A 12,333-nucleotide genomic window follows, 5' to 3' on the forward strand; every position below is an offset into this window, starting at 1 on the left:
TTAGTTTTATATGTGGAAACTTTTACTATGAAAATTTCACTTTTTGTGTAAGTACACATGCAATATTATACAATATGTATGCAAATTATACTATAGTGTGAAAAATGCACTATTAAATTTTTGTTCTTTGCATATTAAGAAAAGTGCAATCTGATTCACTCATTCTTTGAAAAACTTCTTTTTTGCAAAAAATCCACAATTATGTGTAAACTATGTCATTTCTTCTTTCAGTTTTTTTTAATTTCTTTCTTCTTAACGGGTAATACCAATGCCACCAACTCCTTTTCGTTCTTGGATTAGAATACTATATTATTATTTATTTTATAGTTTTTATTTTATTTTATTTCTTTTTTAATGAGTACTACCAATGCTTCCAATTCCACTATTATATTTTTATTCCTGCTTATATTTTTAAAAAGCACATATATGTGTAGTGTATTGTGTGCAAAATTTCTCATTGTCTATTTTCGTTTTTCTCTTCGTTTTCTTACTTCTTAAATAACACTAAATTCATTGGTGGGGTGCGCGTTTTGATGTATTCAAACCCCTAGTGATGTATGCAAGCAGTGTCGGACTGCACATATAAACTTCTCCACATGGGCTAGGCGGGCTGCTTTTGCCCTCGCCGGTGGCTAGCCAGTTGTCAAAAAGAAGTGACCGGCACAAATTTTAATTTCAACCCCTGGCCACTTCTTTAATTAAGCATTAGAAACAAGCACCGATGCTTAAGCCAAAACTGATTTACTTTTGCAAACACCTCTCTAAGCCATTGCATTGTACACATCGTGTATACATATAAAGGTGAACTGGCTAAGCCTCCTACTGGACTGGGATATTTCTCTCTTGCTGTCTCACTCCTTGATCTTCTTAATGAATCTCTCGTGTTCCAGCTCCTTCATCTCGCCCGCGTTCACGGGGTCAAAACGGCACCGGTAGAAGCTGCACGCACGAACCATTGCAGTGACAAAAAAAAGACCAGTTCACGGATCATGCCAACATTCTGTTCTACGCCACTATATAATTCCTCTTTTCCTAAATATAAGTCATTTTAAAGATTTCAATATGGACCACATGTGAAGTAAAATAAATGAAGCTATACTCTAAAATATATCTATATACACCCGTATGTAGTTTGTATTGAAATCTCTAGAAGGCCTTAAATTTAGAAACGAAGGGAGTATAAGAAAAGAAAAGGAGGGGACATACGCACCTTCCGTCCGTGCCGGCGATGAGGATGGTGTTGGGGTGGTGCCGCCAGAACTCCACCGTGTAGTCGACGCCTTCACGGAGCCGGACCTGAGCCAGCGACCACTCCGAGCTGAAGTAGCTCGGCAAGTAACCTGCACAAGATGCATGCAGAAAGCACTTTTAACAAATTACCACATTGGCTCGTCAGTTCTTGCATGAAGGTGCGTTAAATAGGTAGGTTCTTGCAGCCTTGTAGGAGAACCGGCCGGCGTTGCACCTTTCAAGAATGATAGCGACGATCCCTGCTTGGCTGTTGCCGCTGCCGCTGCCGCTGCCGGTGGTGTTACCGGCATGTTATCGCTGTCGTCGCCGCCGCCCTCGGTCGCCTTGTTGACGCTAGCGACCGGGAAAACGTGCACCGTCCCCTTGTCGCTGGAGACGGCCAGCCATTGGGATTCCAGCGAGAAGGCGATGCAGTGGATGTCTGCTCTGTCAATACCTCTCCTTAGCTGCATGTAGGCAAGTCAAGAACACGACCGAACATGAAAATCGATGTATATGAAATGAAAGTCTAACGTCTTACATTTCGGCATTTCGGGACGGAGGGAGTATGTATATGAAATGAAAGAGGCAAAACGACTCGTATGAATATGAAATGAAAGAGGCAAAACGACGGAGGGAGTAGGTATATGAAATGTAAGGGGCAAAATCGATGTATATGAAATGAAAGAGGCAAAACGACTCGTATGCAACAGATTTGAAAATCTTGTACCACAAAGGTAGATTTTCAAGGAAAAAAAAACTTAAACAGATGCGTAGCGAGAAGTAGAAGCGTTGGATACCTCTTGCACCATGGTGCCGTCGTCGGTGCTGAAGATGCGCACGAGCGTGCCCTTGGAGCCGGCCGTGGCGAGCAGCCGGCCGTCGCGGGAGAGCGCGATGCACGACAGGCTCGACGCGTGCGCGCGCACGTCGACGCTGCCGAGCTGGCCGCTCCGGCAGACCTGCACCGCGCCCTTCTCCGGCCGCGGCAGGGCGTACATGAACGTCGCCGCTCGGCGGTCAACCGCCAGCGCGCACAGCCCCAGCGGGTTCGGGCCCGTCGCGACCAGCTCCGAGTTCTTGATGTGGCCCCTGAGGACCAGCATCGCCATCTTCTGGCCGGCGATGAGCGCACGGTCCCCGAGAAGGCGGATCCCGCCCACGACACCGAGGCCGGGGGTCTTGTCCGAGCTGATGCGTATCGCCTTCTTGCTCTCGTCAAAAAAGTAGATCGCCTCGTGCTCGGCGCCGCCCGTCTCCCGGGTCACGACGGCCAGGCGCGACCACGTGAGCATCTCGGCGGAGGTCACCTCGGCGCCGTCCGAGACGTCGGCGATGGACTTGTAGCGGACGCGCTCGACCGACTCGTCGCAGGAGAAGACGTGGAACCCGGTGGCCGTGGACGCGACGAAGTGGGAGGCGCCGCTGCTGAAGGCGACGTGGACGATCGGGGAGTCGGCTTCGGCGCTGGCCGCGGGGGACGACGACGAAGACACCATTGTCGATCAATTGAAGTCGAAACCTAGCTACGTGATGAATCGATCAGCACGGCGGCGACGACGTATGTACGCTGCGCACCCTAGCTCGGGTCGATGGCTCGATCGACGCGTCCGTGACCGTGATTTAAGCCGCTCGTACGGAATTTGGTAACCATAACTACGTTTAACCGACCGTGACAAGTTTTGCATGTTTGGTCCCGCAAAAAAAAAAACTTTGCATGGTTGGAGCCGGACTCTGTAACTTGCAGCGCACACGTAAGCAGACTACAACTGTCGACGAAATCCACCCCGTATGAAAATTGAAATTTTTTTTTTGGAATTGTGGAGCCTCCGTTCTGAAATATATGACGTTTTGATAGGCTCAGAGGCCAACATTTTGTCACCTATTCCGCTACGTGCAGCCCGGCTAAAGACAAGCTTCTATGCGGATGATGCTGCCCTATTTGTTAACCCTTGCCCCTCTGAATTGGGGGGCCTGAGGCGTATCTTGACAAGATTTGGGGAAATTTCGGGTCTGAAAGTGAATGAGGCAAAGAGTGTCATATACCCAATACAATGCCACAATCTCGATGTTCAGGGCCTAACCCAAGGTTTCGGAGGGGTGCATGGTGTTCTTCCTTGCAACTATCTGGCACTACCACTCTCCTTCGGCAAGTTGAGACTCATTGATCTGCAACCGTTGCTGGAGAAAGGGGCTGCCAGATTGAGGGCATGGAAAGGAAAGCTGCTTCAGAGGACCGGCCGTTTATCTTTGATCAATTCTGTCCTTACAAACATGGTAACATATTTTTTGATGATTTTTGCTCCGTACAAATGGTTTGTTAAAAAGCTTGACAAGATGAAAACGAATTTCCTATGGAACGCCGATGAGGAGGCTCATGGTGGGAAGTGCTTGGTAAATTGGAAACGCATCTGTGCACCCAAGGCTGTCGGTGGACTTGGCATCAAAGATCTTACCGCCTTCAGCAGAGCACTGAGATTGAGGTGGCCTTGGTTCGGATGGGATAAACCAAGATAGGCTGTGGAAAGGGACACCAACTCCGTGTGATATTCCTGACTTGCAGCTCTTCAAAGGTTGCACAAAAGTCTCCATCGGCGACGGCTCACGAGCCCTTTTCTGGACTCATCGATGGATGGATGGAGCTGCTCCAATGGAGGTGGCGCCCCTGCTGTTTCGCCTTGCTCGTCACAAACGGACCACTGTTGCGGATGCTCTCCACGATGGGAAATGGATGATGGGCTTGCAGCAGCTGAACTCAGCCGACCAGCTTCGCTCCTTTGCCCTTCTTTGGCACAAGGTCCAGCAAGTTCAACTCAGTGGCACCACCGATGTGATTAGTTGGACCCTCACTGCTAATGAAATGTACTCTGCCAAATCGGCGTATGAGCAGCACTTCATCACGCACCTCCCAATGCCTCGCCTGTTAAGCATATGGAAGACCCGAAGCGAATCAACAATAAAATTCTTTATCTGGACTTTGCTTCAAAACAGACATTGGACGACTCATAGGCTGCTTAGAAGAGGATGGGATCATCAAGATGTTTGCTGTGCTTGCGATAAGATCATTGAATCGGCTGGTCATCTTATCTTGAGATCCTCCTATGCCAAGACGGTATGGCACGGAATGGCATCCAAGTACCCCAAGGCGGCAGCAGTTGCACTCCAGGCAACCTCGATTAATGATTGGTGGGACAAAACATTCCTGGTCAGGCGAAAAGGGGAGGTGATAGATGAATGTGTGGCAGCGACTTATGTGGCCTGGAACATTTGAAACGAAAGGAACAAACGCATCTTTCAGAACGAGCAGAAGTTAGCTGAGGGTGTCTGCTTGCTCATTAGGGATGATTTAGGCCTCCTTATGGAGGCCAGGGAGTAGTCTTGTGAGGCATGTACAGCCGGGCTGTTTTGTGCAGCACCGGACCCCTTTCTTTTGAGTTTCTTGCTGAGACTTTCTCAGATTGTACAGTTTGCCCTCTACTTAAATGAAAAGGCAGAGCACCTGCCGTTTCGGTAAAAAAAACTAAAACACCTTATATTTTGAAATAGATAAAGTAGACATTAGGGGTGCTGCTAATTAGCAGCTAGCTGCATCACGACATGAGAGATCCCGAGTTCCCGACGGTCATCGGCAACAAAATTACGACGATGTTAAGGACGACGAGATTGCACGGGGTAACGGACATATAATGTGCACCCCGACAACCTTAGGAGAAGGCTTTATCTGAGCACTTCAACGCCCCAACTTGAACTTGGCTAGCAGATTAAAATGGCGGTAGTGCACTGATGAGCAACAAAAGGCAGAGAAAAGACAGAACGCGGCAAAGCGGAGGCATTAACGACACATGAAGAAGGTGGGAACTGTGATGCGGTAGGCTCCATGAGCGTCACGCCGTAGGACTAGTGGTTGCACCTTGGTGCTTTTTTTTTAGAAAAGGAGGATGACCCCCGGCCTCTGCATCTGGGAGATGCATGCGGCCACTTTATTGATTATTCTCAAGGACCTTACAAAGTATTACAACAATATACCTGAGTCCGCCATCTTGGCAACATATGCCGCTACTCCTATTCAAATGATGAAGGCGTGCTAGCTGGGCCACTACCCAAACCACTCATCTAAGCCTAACATCAAAATGATGAAGGGGTGCTAACTGGGCCACTACCCAGACCACTCACCTAAGCCTAACATCAAAAGCCGGAAGCCCCAGCCGAGCCAAATACCGGGTCTGGGGTACAAACCGGTCCGACGCACTCGTGTGTCGTCGTCGCCATCTTCCACAGGTCCGTCTTCAGAGCAAATATTGAGGCTTCTACCTTGTCTGGCCACTCAGCCATCGACGTCACCACGACACCAGACAACTTTGTCCTCCTGCGCGAGTCCATCATCACACATCGAACGCCGAATCTCCACTGCGCCACGCCGCCGAGATACGCCGCCATCAATGAGTAGGATGAAGCACCGCTCCGCCTAGTCCGGCAGGGCTGCTGAAAACCAAGCACCGTGGAAGGAGGACTCCGAGGCTGAGCACATAGGCGGCAGAGCGCCAACACACCGCCACCAGACGAACTCCGACCACGCGCTGCCAAGCAACCAAAGCATCACATCCATCCCAAGCTCACCACGAACGACACCCCCAAGAAGGTGACGATGCCCGGAGCGCCGCTGTCGCTCGATCCGGCAAGGATTTGGGCTTTCGCCCGGCATACGAGCTGGGTGGAAGGAAGAGGGGAAGGCAGCAACCTAGAAGGCGCCTACAAGAAGGGTACGACGCCCTCGGGAGTCGCCGCCGTCGTGGCCAGCACTGCTGGCCTCGGATTTCTCCGGAGCCACCTCCCACCTCCAGCCACCAAACAGGTACAACTCCGGCGACAAAGGCCGCCCAAAGCAGGACCATCGGAGGCAGCCCTGGTTGAAGTAGACGGAGGCCTTCAGATCTGGATCGGGCGCCGCCGAGACGCCCGCACCAAAGCCGCCCCGGACCGGGGCCGCCGCCCCGGCGTCCCATCCGCCGCCCGCAGCCGACGCAGCCAGAACCATCATGACGGAGATCTAGGAGGCAGGAGGGGGGACCGCAACCCCACCCAAACTCGTCGGGCAGAAACCACCAGGCCGCAGCCCCGGGGCCTGCCGACGACGCTCCCGCGGCCGCCACCCGCCGGAGGCGCAACCTCAGATCCGTCACACTCCGCCTGCACCGCGCCACAGGGAGCCGAGCCTCCCCCACCGCGATTCCCGGCCCAGCGTCCGATCTACGCCGCCGGAAACTGAACGCGTCCGCGCCGCGCCTTGCGCGCCCTCGCCACGCCGTCGGCTACCCTCGCCGGTGCGCGCACCCGCGCGAGTGCCGCGCCGAGTTCCCGCCCGAACGAACGGCCCGCGCCGCCCCTGCTCGAGCTGGAGGAGGGAAGGGCCCCGCCGCCGCCGAGCCGCGCGGGCTTCGCCCGGCGACGTCCGCCGGCGGCGGCGAGGGGAGGAGGGGCCGGAGGGGCCTGCGCTGGCGGCGGCTAGGGTTCGCTCCCGGGCCGCCCGCGGGAGCGACCTGGACCTTGGTGCTGTATAATTCTTTTTTTCTTTTCGAATTATGCGGGTGAGTTGCATGTACTCACTCCGTCCGAAAAAATTTGTCCCAAACTTATCCCTCAAATGGATGTATTTAGCATCAAGTTAGTACTGGATACATTCATTTAAGCGACAAGCTTTTCCGGACGGAGGGAGTATATTCATTAAAAACAAAGATGATCAAAATGTCAAAGAAGTCATGATTCATACAACACCATAGAGGTATTCTACCTAGAAAAATCTAGACATCATCAACTTGAAAGTATATTGGCTTCCAACTGGACCTAAAGAAGTGTCTTGCTGCCTTGCGTCCCTAATCCCTTCACAGGTCCATGAAGTTCTCGTGGTACACCCCCGGCACCATGTCGCCTCCTTTCACCGGGTCGAACTCACAGTGGTAGAACCTGCACGCACACCATGACAGTCGTTGTCAGCATGTAACGTTATGCTATCATCTCAGAAACTTCTAAACAAAATGGATAAAGAAGTGGGAGGTAAGCTCGCGCGAGCGTGTGATACAGCATGCCACATGTGTGTGTGTGACAACATGTTGCACACGTGTGTCAATATAACATTGAGAGAGTGATTTTAGCTTCTTCAACGCACCGTTTGTCCATGCAGACGATGGTAATGGTGTTGGGGTGTCTCTGGTCGAACGCCACCGAGCACTTGGTCCAGGCGTTAGGGATCCGGAACTGAGCAAACGACCACTTTGAACTGAAATACGTCGGCAGGTAGCCTGTGTGTTCATGAGGAGTGAAGTGTTAAGTTAAGATTCCGATCGAGTAAAAAAATGTAGAGAAAAACGTTAATTTTACCAGTTAACATGTAGGAATATTCACCGACCTTTCAAGAATGACATTCGTGATGAGCTCTGGTTGGTTGTTGCAGGTGTAGGAAAAGATGGTACTGGTGGTGCCGCCAGAAGATCATCGCCGGCATGGTCATCCTCAGGCGTCAAGCTTGTAAGGTTGAAGTCGTCAATGCTGAAGACGTGCACCGTTGCCTTGTCGCTGGATACCGCCAGCCATTTGGAGTCTGGGGAGAAGGCAATGCAGTGAATGTCTGCTCCGTCGGTGCCTCTCCTTAGCTACAACAAGTGTGTCAAGAACACCACCATGTGAACGAGATGAAATTCCAATGTATTACAGTTCTAAATGTAACTAGATGATATCCGAATGTGCTGTCGGAATAAGTTGCAATATATTTCAATGAAATTCGATTATATGGAGCATTATTATTTGGAACTGGACGTGTTAATGATTTTACTTTATTTATAATGATTGTATATCTTAAAATATTTATTGAATAGAAGTAGCATAATATAATAGATTTAGGAGGATCACTTATTTAGTTCTATACACTATATAGTGTGCCGATAGCTTTAAATATAAGTCGTTGGATATGCCCATCCAATGGTCAAGAGATGGCAAATCCGAGCATTATTATCATATGTTGGATAAAGCTTTCAACTCATAGGATTCTGCCACGTGATCTTCTAATTGAACCCCCAACTCCCACCATCTCATGTGTTCTAAAAGCATCTATCCACATGCTTATCTGACACTCTAATAAAAATGGATTAAAACAATCTGGATTCTAAAGAGGTAAAAATCAAGTTGGATCTTGTCCAATACAATTTTGGAAAAGAAAATACATATTTAAATATATTTGTCATACTTTATATATAGTATATTATAGGATTTCAGTGAGAAAAGTTGGTACTAGCCCGAAAATCCGCATCTGAGCCCGGGCTCAGATGCTCCCGCTCAGATGCGGATTTTCGGGCTAGGGGAAGGCCAATTTGGCTCCCGGGCTCAGCAGCACCCGCTCCGACGAAAAAATCAAAACAAATACTAGAAAATTTCAAAAAAATCCAAAAAAAATTTGTGTGGTATATAATTTGATGTGTGAGGTTTGCTGCAAATTTCAACTCATTTGGACATTTGAGCAGCTCTCTGCAAAAAAGACAAAATCGGGGTCTGTAAAAAAGTTTATTTTTCACGAACTGTTTTGACCCGATTTGTCTTTTTTCCCGAGAGCTGCTCAGATATCCAAATGAGTTAAAATTTGGAGCGGACCTCACGCATCAAATTATCTGCCACAAAAAAATAATCATACTAGCCTTCTATGTAAAATTAATGATTGATACGACAAAATATAAATGGGGGATTTCTCACCAAAAGCATGCTAGAACGACATGTGTGTATGTGTTGCGCTTACGATCAAGCAAGTAAAATTCATAAAATTATTTCTTTGGAAAGAAAACCCAAATTTTAGAAAAACTTCTTAGTGAGATTAGGACATGTTTCATAAACAGTTTGTCTAATTCACATCTTGATGTTATTTAAAGATGTCACATCTAAGCTCCCACAAATATATAATGCAACAACAAGAAATAAAAAAAACTAAAAGAAAAAATAGACCACAAATAAAGTGTACATCAGCTTAGATGTGACGTAACTATGTCACATCTAGATGTGTCCTAGACAGACCTTTTCATAAAATTACGGCATGTGTGTATGTGTTTGATTATTATTAATCCTTTCTTAGGATTATTACTGTTACTAATTCCGAGATTTTTTTTCTAGATTAACTATTGGAAAAACTTCTTAGTAAGAAGTACGAACACACATGTATGGAGTAGTGAATCTGTCTTTTCAAATTGCCAATTCAAAGTTTCAGGATCAAAGTTTGAGGTCAAAATTGCAGAGTAGGCAGTAGTTCAGGATCGAAAAGAAGACAAGCTTTGAGACATAAGTAGTACATACCTCTTGCAGCTTGGTGCCGTCGGCGGTGCTGAAGATGCGCAGGAGTGTGCCCCGGGAGCCAGCGGTGGCGAGCAGCCGTCCGTCGCGGGACAGCGCGAGGCACGCCACGCCCGAGCCGTGCGCGCGCACGCTGACGCTGCCGGCCCTGCCGCGCCGGCGGACCTGCACCGACCCCGCCTCCGGCAGCGGCAGGGCGTAGACGAGCGTCGCAGGCCCATTCGGCTCCTCCATCGCGCACAGCCCTAGCGGGTTCGGCCCCGTCGTCACCTCTTTCTCCCAGTGGACGCCGTCGAACAGCGTGGCCGTCCCCTCGCCGGCGACGAGCATGTGGTCGCCCCGCAGGCGGAAGCCGCCGACGGCGCCGCACGGGCTCCTGACGGTGTTGGTCCTGGCGTCCTTGGGCTTGCACATGCCGTTCCAGAAGTCGATGACGTGGTCGTCGACGGCGCCGCTGACGTCGTTGGGCCTCCGCGTGGCGACGGCCAGCTGAGACCGCGTGAGAAGCTGGGCAGAGGTCACATTGAAATTGAACGTGCAGCCGTCGGAGCCGAGCCGGCGCATGACACGCTCGAGAGGGTGGCAGGAAAATACATAGAAGCCGGTCGCCGTGGCCGCGACGAAGTGTGTGCCGTGCTGGTTGAAGGCGACGTGGACGAGCGGATCGGGAGCGGGGACTAGGACTGCTCCGTCGTCCGCCAGCTCGGAGGAAGACAACGTAGACGCCATCGAACGTCGACCTACCTACCGACCGACCGAAGCTTGGTTCTGGGATTGCTTCTAGTTCAATTGATGATCAATCACGGCGTGATTCATCATCAGCAACCAAAGGCTCGATCGTCAACGTGTCCGTGGTATGTGTATATATAGATCGCTCCCTAAAAACTAGTTATGCTGGTAACCATGTCGAACTGGGAGTTGCATGCCTGTTCGGAGTCGGAATAGTTTCGGTTTTCCCGGTGCACCTCGTTGGTTCCTTGGGTTGGACCAAACGTAGATGACCTGGACCCGTCTTGCTTATTGGGCTAGGCTTTCGGCTCTCTTTTGTCACCGCAGCGCGTCCAAACCTTGACCGCCGCGTCAGTGAAAAGACGCACAGGCCTCGCACGCTAATCGGTTGGGCCAGCCCAATAAGCGGGTTGCCCTCTGGGCTCTGGTTCACTGGTTGACCATTGACTTTGTGGAAACAAAAAATTGATTTTTAACAATTTGAAACCATGTTCATGGATTTGAAAAAAAAACGTGGATCTGAAAAAACGTTATTTTTACACAAATTGTTCATTGATTTGAAATAAGTTGATCTGAAAAAACATTTTTTTTGTAAATTGTTCATGAATTTAAAAAAAGTACATGAATTCTGACAAAAACAAATCGTGAATTTGAGAAAGGTCATGACTTTGAAATGTTTGCTAGTTTGAAAAAGGTTCACAAAACCTGAAAAAAGTTCACAAATTTTGAACAAATATCGCCAATTTGAAAAAGAAAATGACGATTTCAAGAAAAATATCCTGAATTCAAAAAATGTTCTTGAATTCGAAAAGACTTGTGAATTTGAAAAAACATGAAATAAAGAAAGAAAACAATAGAAGAAAAAGGGAAATAAAAAAGACCAAATAAGCATATAGATAAACCAGTGAAGAAAATAATAATAATTGGCTGAAAGCATGGAGATGCTTCCGGAAACCCCAAATCTTACATGGGCCAACCATAGAATCGCGCGTGGGGGGCCTGTACTGTACCGTTTACAAGCGCCAAATAGGAATGGCAAAGGCTATATCTTGTTCTCTGCGAGATGGAACGACCAATAGGTAAATCTTGTATGTATGCATGCTCTTATATATTTGTACTCCCTCCGTTCGGAATTACTTGTCTCGGAAATGGATATATCTAGAACTAAAATACGTCTAGATACATCCATTTCTGCGACAAGTAATTCCGAACGGAGGGAGTACTATTTAGTACTCCCTTCGTTCACAAATATAATATGTTTTGAATATTTCAATATGCACCATATACATTCTGAAATGAGTGCAGATACACAAAACCGCCTCTATATATACATCCAATTCATAAAAGAAGTTAGAACAATATTTGTGAACGGAGGGAGTACTAAATATGATATTTGGGATTCACTTAGGTGCTCATATTCGAAGTAAAACAATTGTAAACAACTAAATGTTAGCAAAATTTGGCACATAATTACAGTTTAGAGGCATTACAAACATATCAGCACACAACCAATACATTAATTAATAGGTGACATATAGAGGGAAAGAGCACTAAGTTCCAAATCACCCGAAGCTTCAAACGGCCCATCGCCGCATAGTGATATGCTCTTTAGGCCTTGTTTGGTAGGAGTGGATTTGGGAGGTTTGGGGAGGAGGGGATTTCAGGGGATTTGGTGAATCCCCTTGTTCCACCCAATCCCCTCAGATCCCCTTGAAACCCTCTAAACCCTTCTAGCCACAATCCCCTCCATATGAAAAACTTGTTTGGTAGGGAGGGATTCCCATATTCAGAATAAGATAGTGCAAATGTGTAAAAATGCAATCTTTAGAAGTAAAACTACATCATAGTAAAAAGAACTTGCTACAGGAGAATAATTCTGCAGCAATTCTTCACAGCAACAACATAACTTTTGCCTAACTTTAGATCAATATCTCGTCACAACAATATCAATTATATCACAGCAACAACATGATTTCTCATAAACAACATGACTTGGAATCAATAATATCTCATCCGTGATCTTTCACAGCAACACCATAATTTTGCAAC

At 48.1% G+C, this 12,333-nt stretch overlaps 2 protein-coding genes across 2 annotated transcripts; both read right to left on the reverse strand.

The window, feature by feature from the left end:
- Positions 1–551: 551 nt before the first annotated feature.
- LOC123048759 (autophagy-related protein 18a-like) lies at positions 552–2,859 on the reverse strand. The gene is made up of 4 exons (XM_044471796.1): positions 2,031–2,859; positions 1,466–1,697; positions 1,211–1,340; positions 552–939 (listed from the first exon to the last, which is right to left on the reverse strand). The coding sequence occupies exons 1-4, from the start codon at positions 2,727–2,729 to the stop codon at positions 852–854; spliced, it is 1,149 nt and encodes a 382-aa protein (XP_044327731.1). The 5' UTR covers positions 2,730–2,859; the 3' UTR covers positions 552–851.
- A 4,088-nt stretch (positions 2,860–6,947) lies between these two features.
- On the reverse strand, positions 6,948–10,375 carry LOC123048760 (autophagy-related protein 18d). The gene is made up of 4 exons (XM_044471797.1): positions 9,559–10,375; positions 7,634–7,877; positions 7,394–7,526; positions 6,948–7,191 (listed from the first exon to the last, which is right to left on the reverse strand). Exons 1-4 carry the CDS (start codon positions 10,282–10,284, stop codon positions 7,110–7,112), a joined length of 1,185 nt encoding a protein of 394 aa, XP_044327732.1. The 5' UTR covers positions 10,285–10,375; the 3' UTR covers positions 6,948–7,109.
- Positions 10,376–12,333: the final 1,958 nt, after the last annotated feature.

This window comes from Triticum aestivum, chromosome 2D, assembly GCF_018294505.1.
Source record: "Triticum aestivum cultivar Chinese Spring chromosome 2D, IWGSC CS RefSeq v2.1, whole genome shotgun sequence".
Lineage (NCBI taxonomy): Eukaryota > Viridiplantae > Streptophyta > Magnoliopsida > Poales > Poaceae > Triticum > Triticum aestivum.

What these genes read in the sequence shown, in the direction of transcription:
- LOC123048759 (XM_044471796.1), bottom strand. Translation starts at nt 2,729, where the DNA reads ATGGTGTCTTCGTCGTCGTCCCCCGCGGCCAGCGCCGAAGCCGACTCC. An exon ending in GTCGCTATCATTCTTGAAAG is followed by an intron (nt 1,341 to 1,465) that starts GTGCAACGCCGG and finishes CATCTTGTGCAG; the next exon opens with GTTACTTGCCGAGCTACTTC. An exon ending in ATCGCCGGCACGGACGGAAG is followed by an intron (nt 940 to 1,210) that starts GTGCGTATGTCC and finishes TCGTGCGTGCAG; the next exon opens with CTTCTACCGGTGCCGTTTTG.
- LOC123048760 (XM_044471797.1), bottom strand. Translation starts at nt 10,284, where the DNA reads ATGGCGTCTACGTTGTCTTCCTCCGAGCTGGCGGACGACGGAGCAGTC. An exon ending in ACGGCACCAAGCTGCAAGAG is followed by an intron (nt 7,878 to 9,558) that starts GTATGTACTACT and finishes CACTTGTTGTAG; the next exon opens with CTAAGGAGAGGCACCGACGG. An exon ending in ACGAATGTCATTCTTGAAAG is followed by an intron (nt 7,527 to 7,633) that starts GTCGGTGAATAT and finishes ATGAACACACAG; the next exon opens with GCTACCTGCCGACGTATTTC.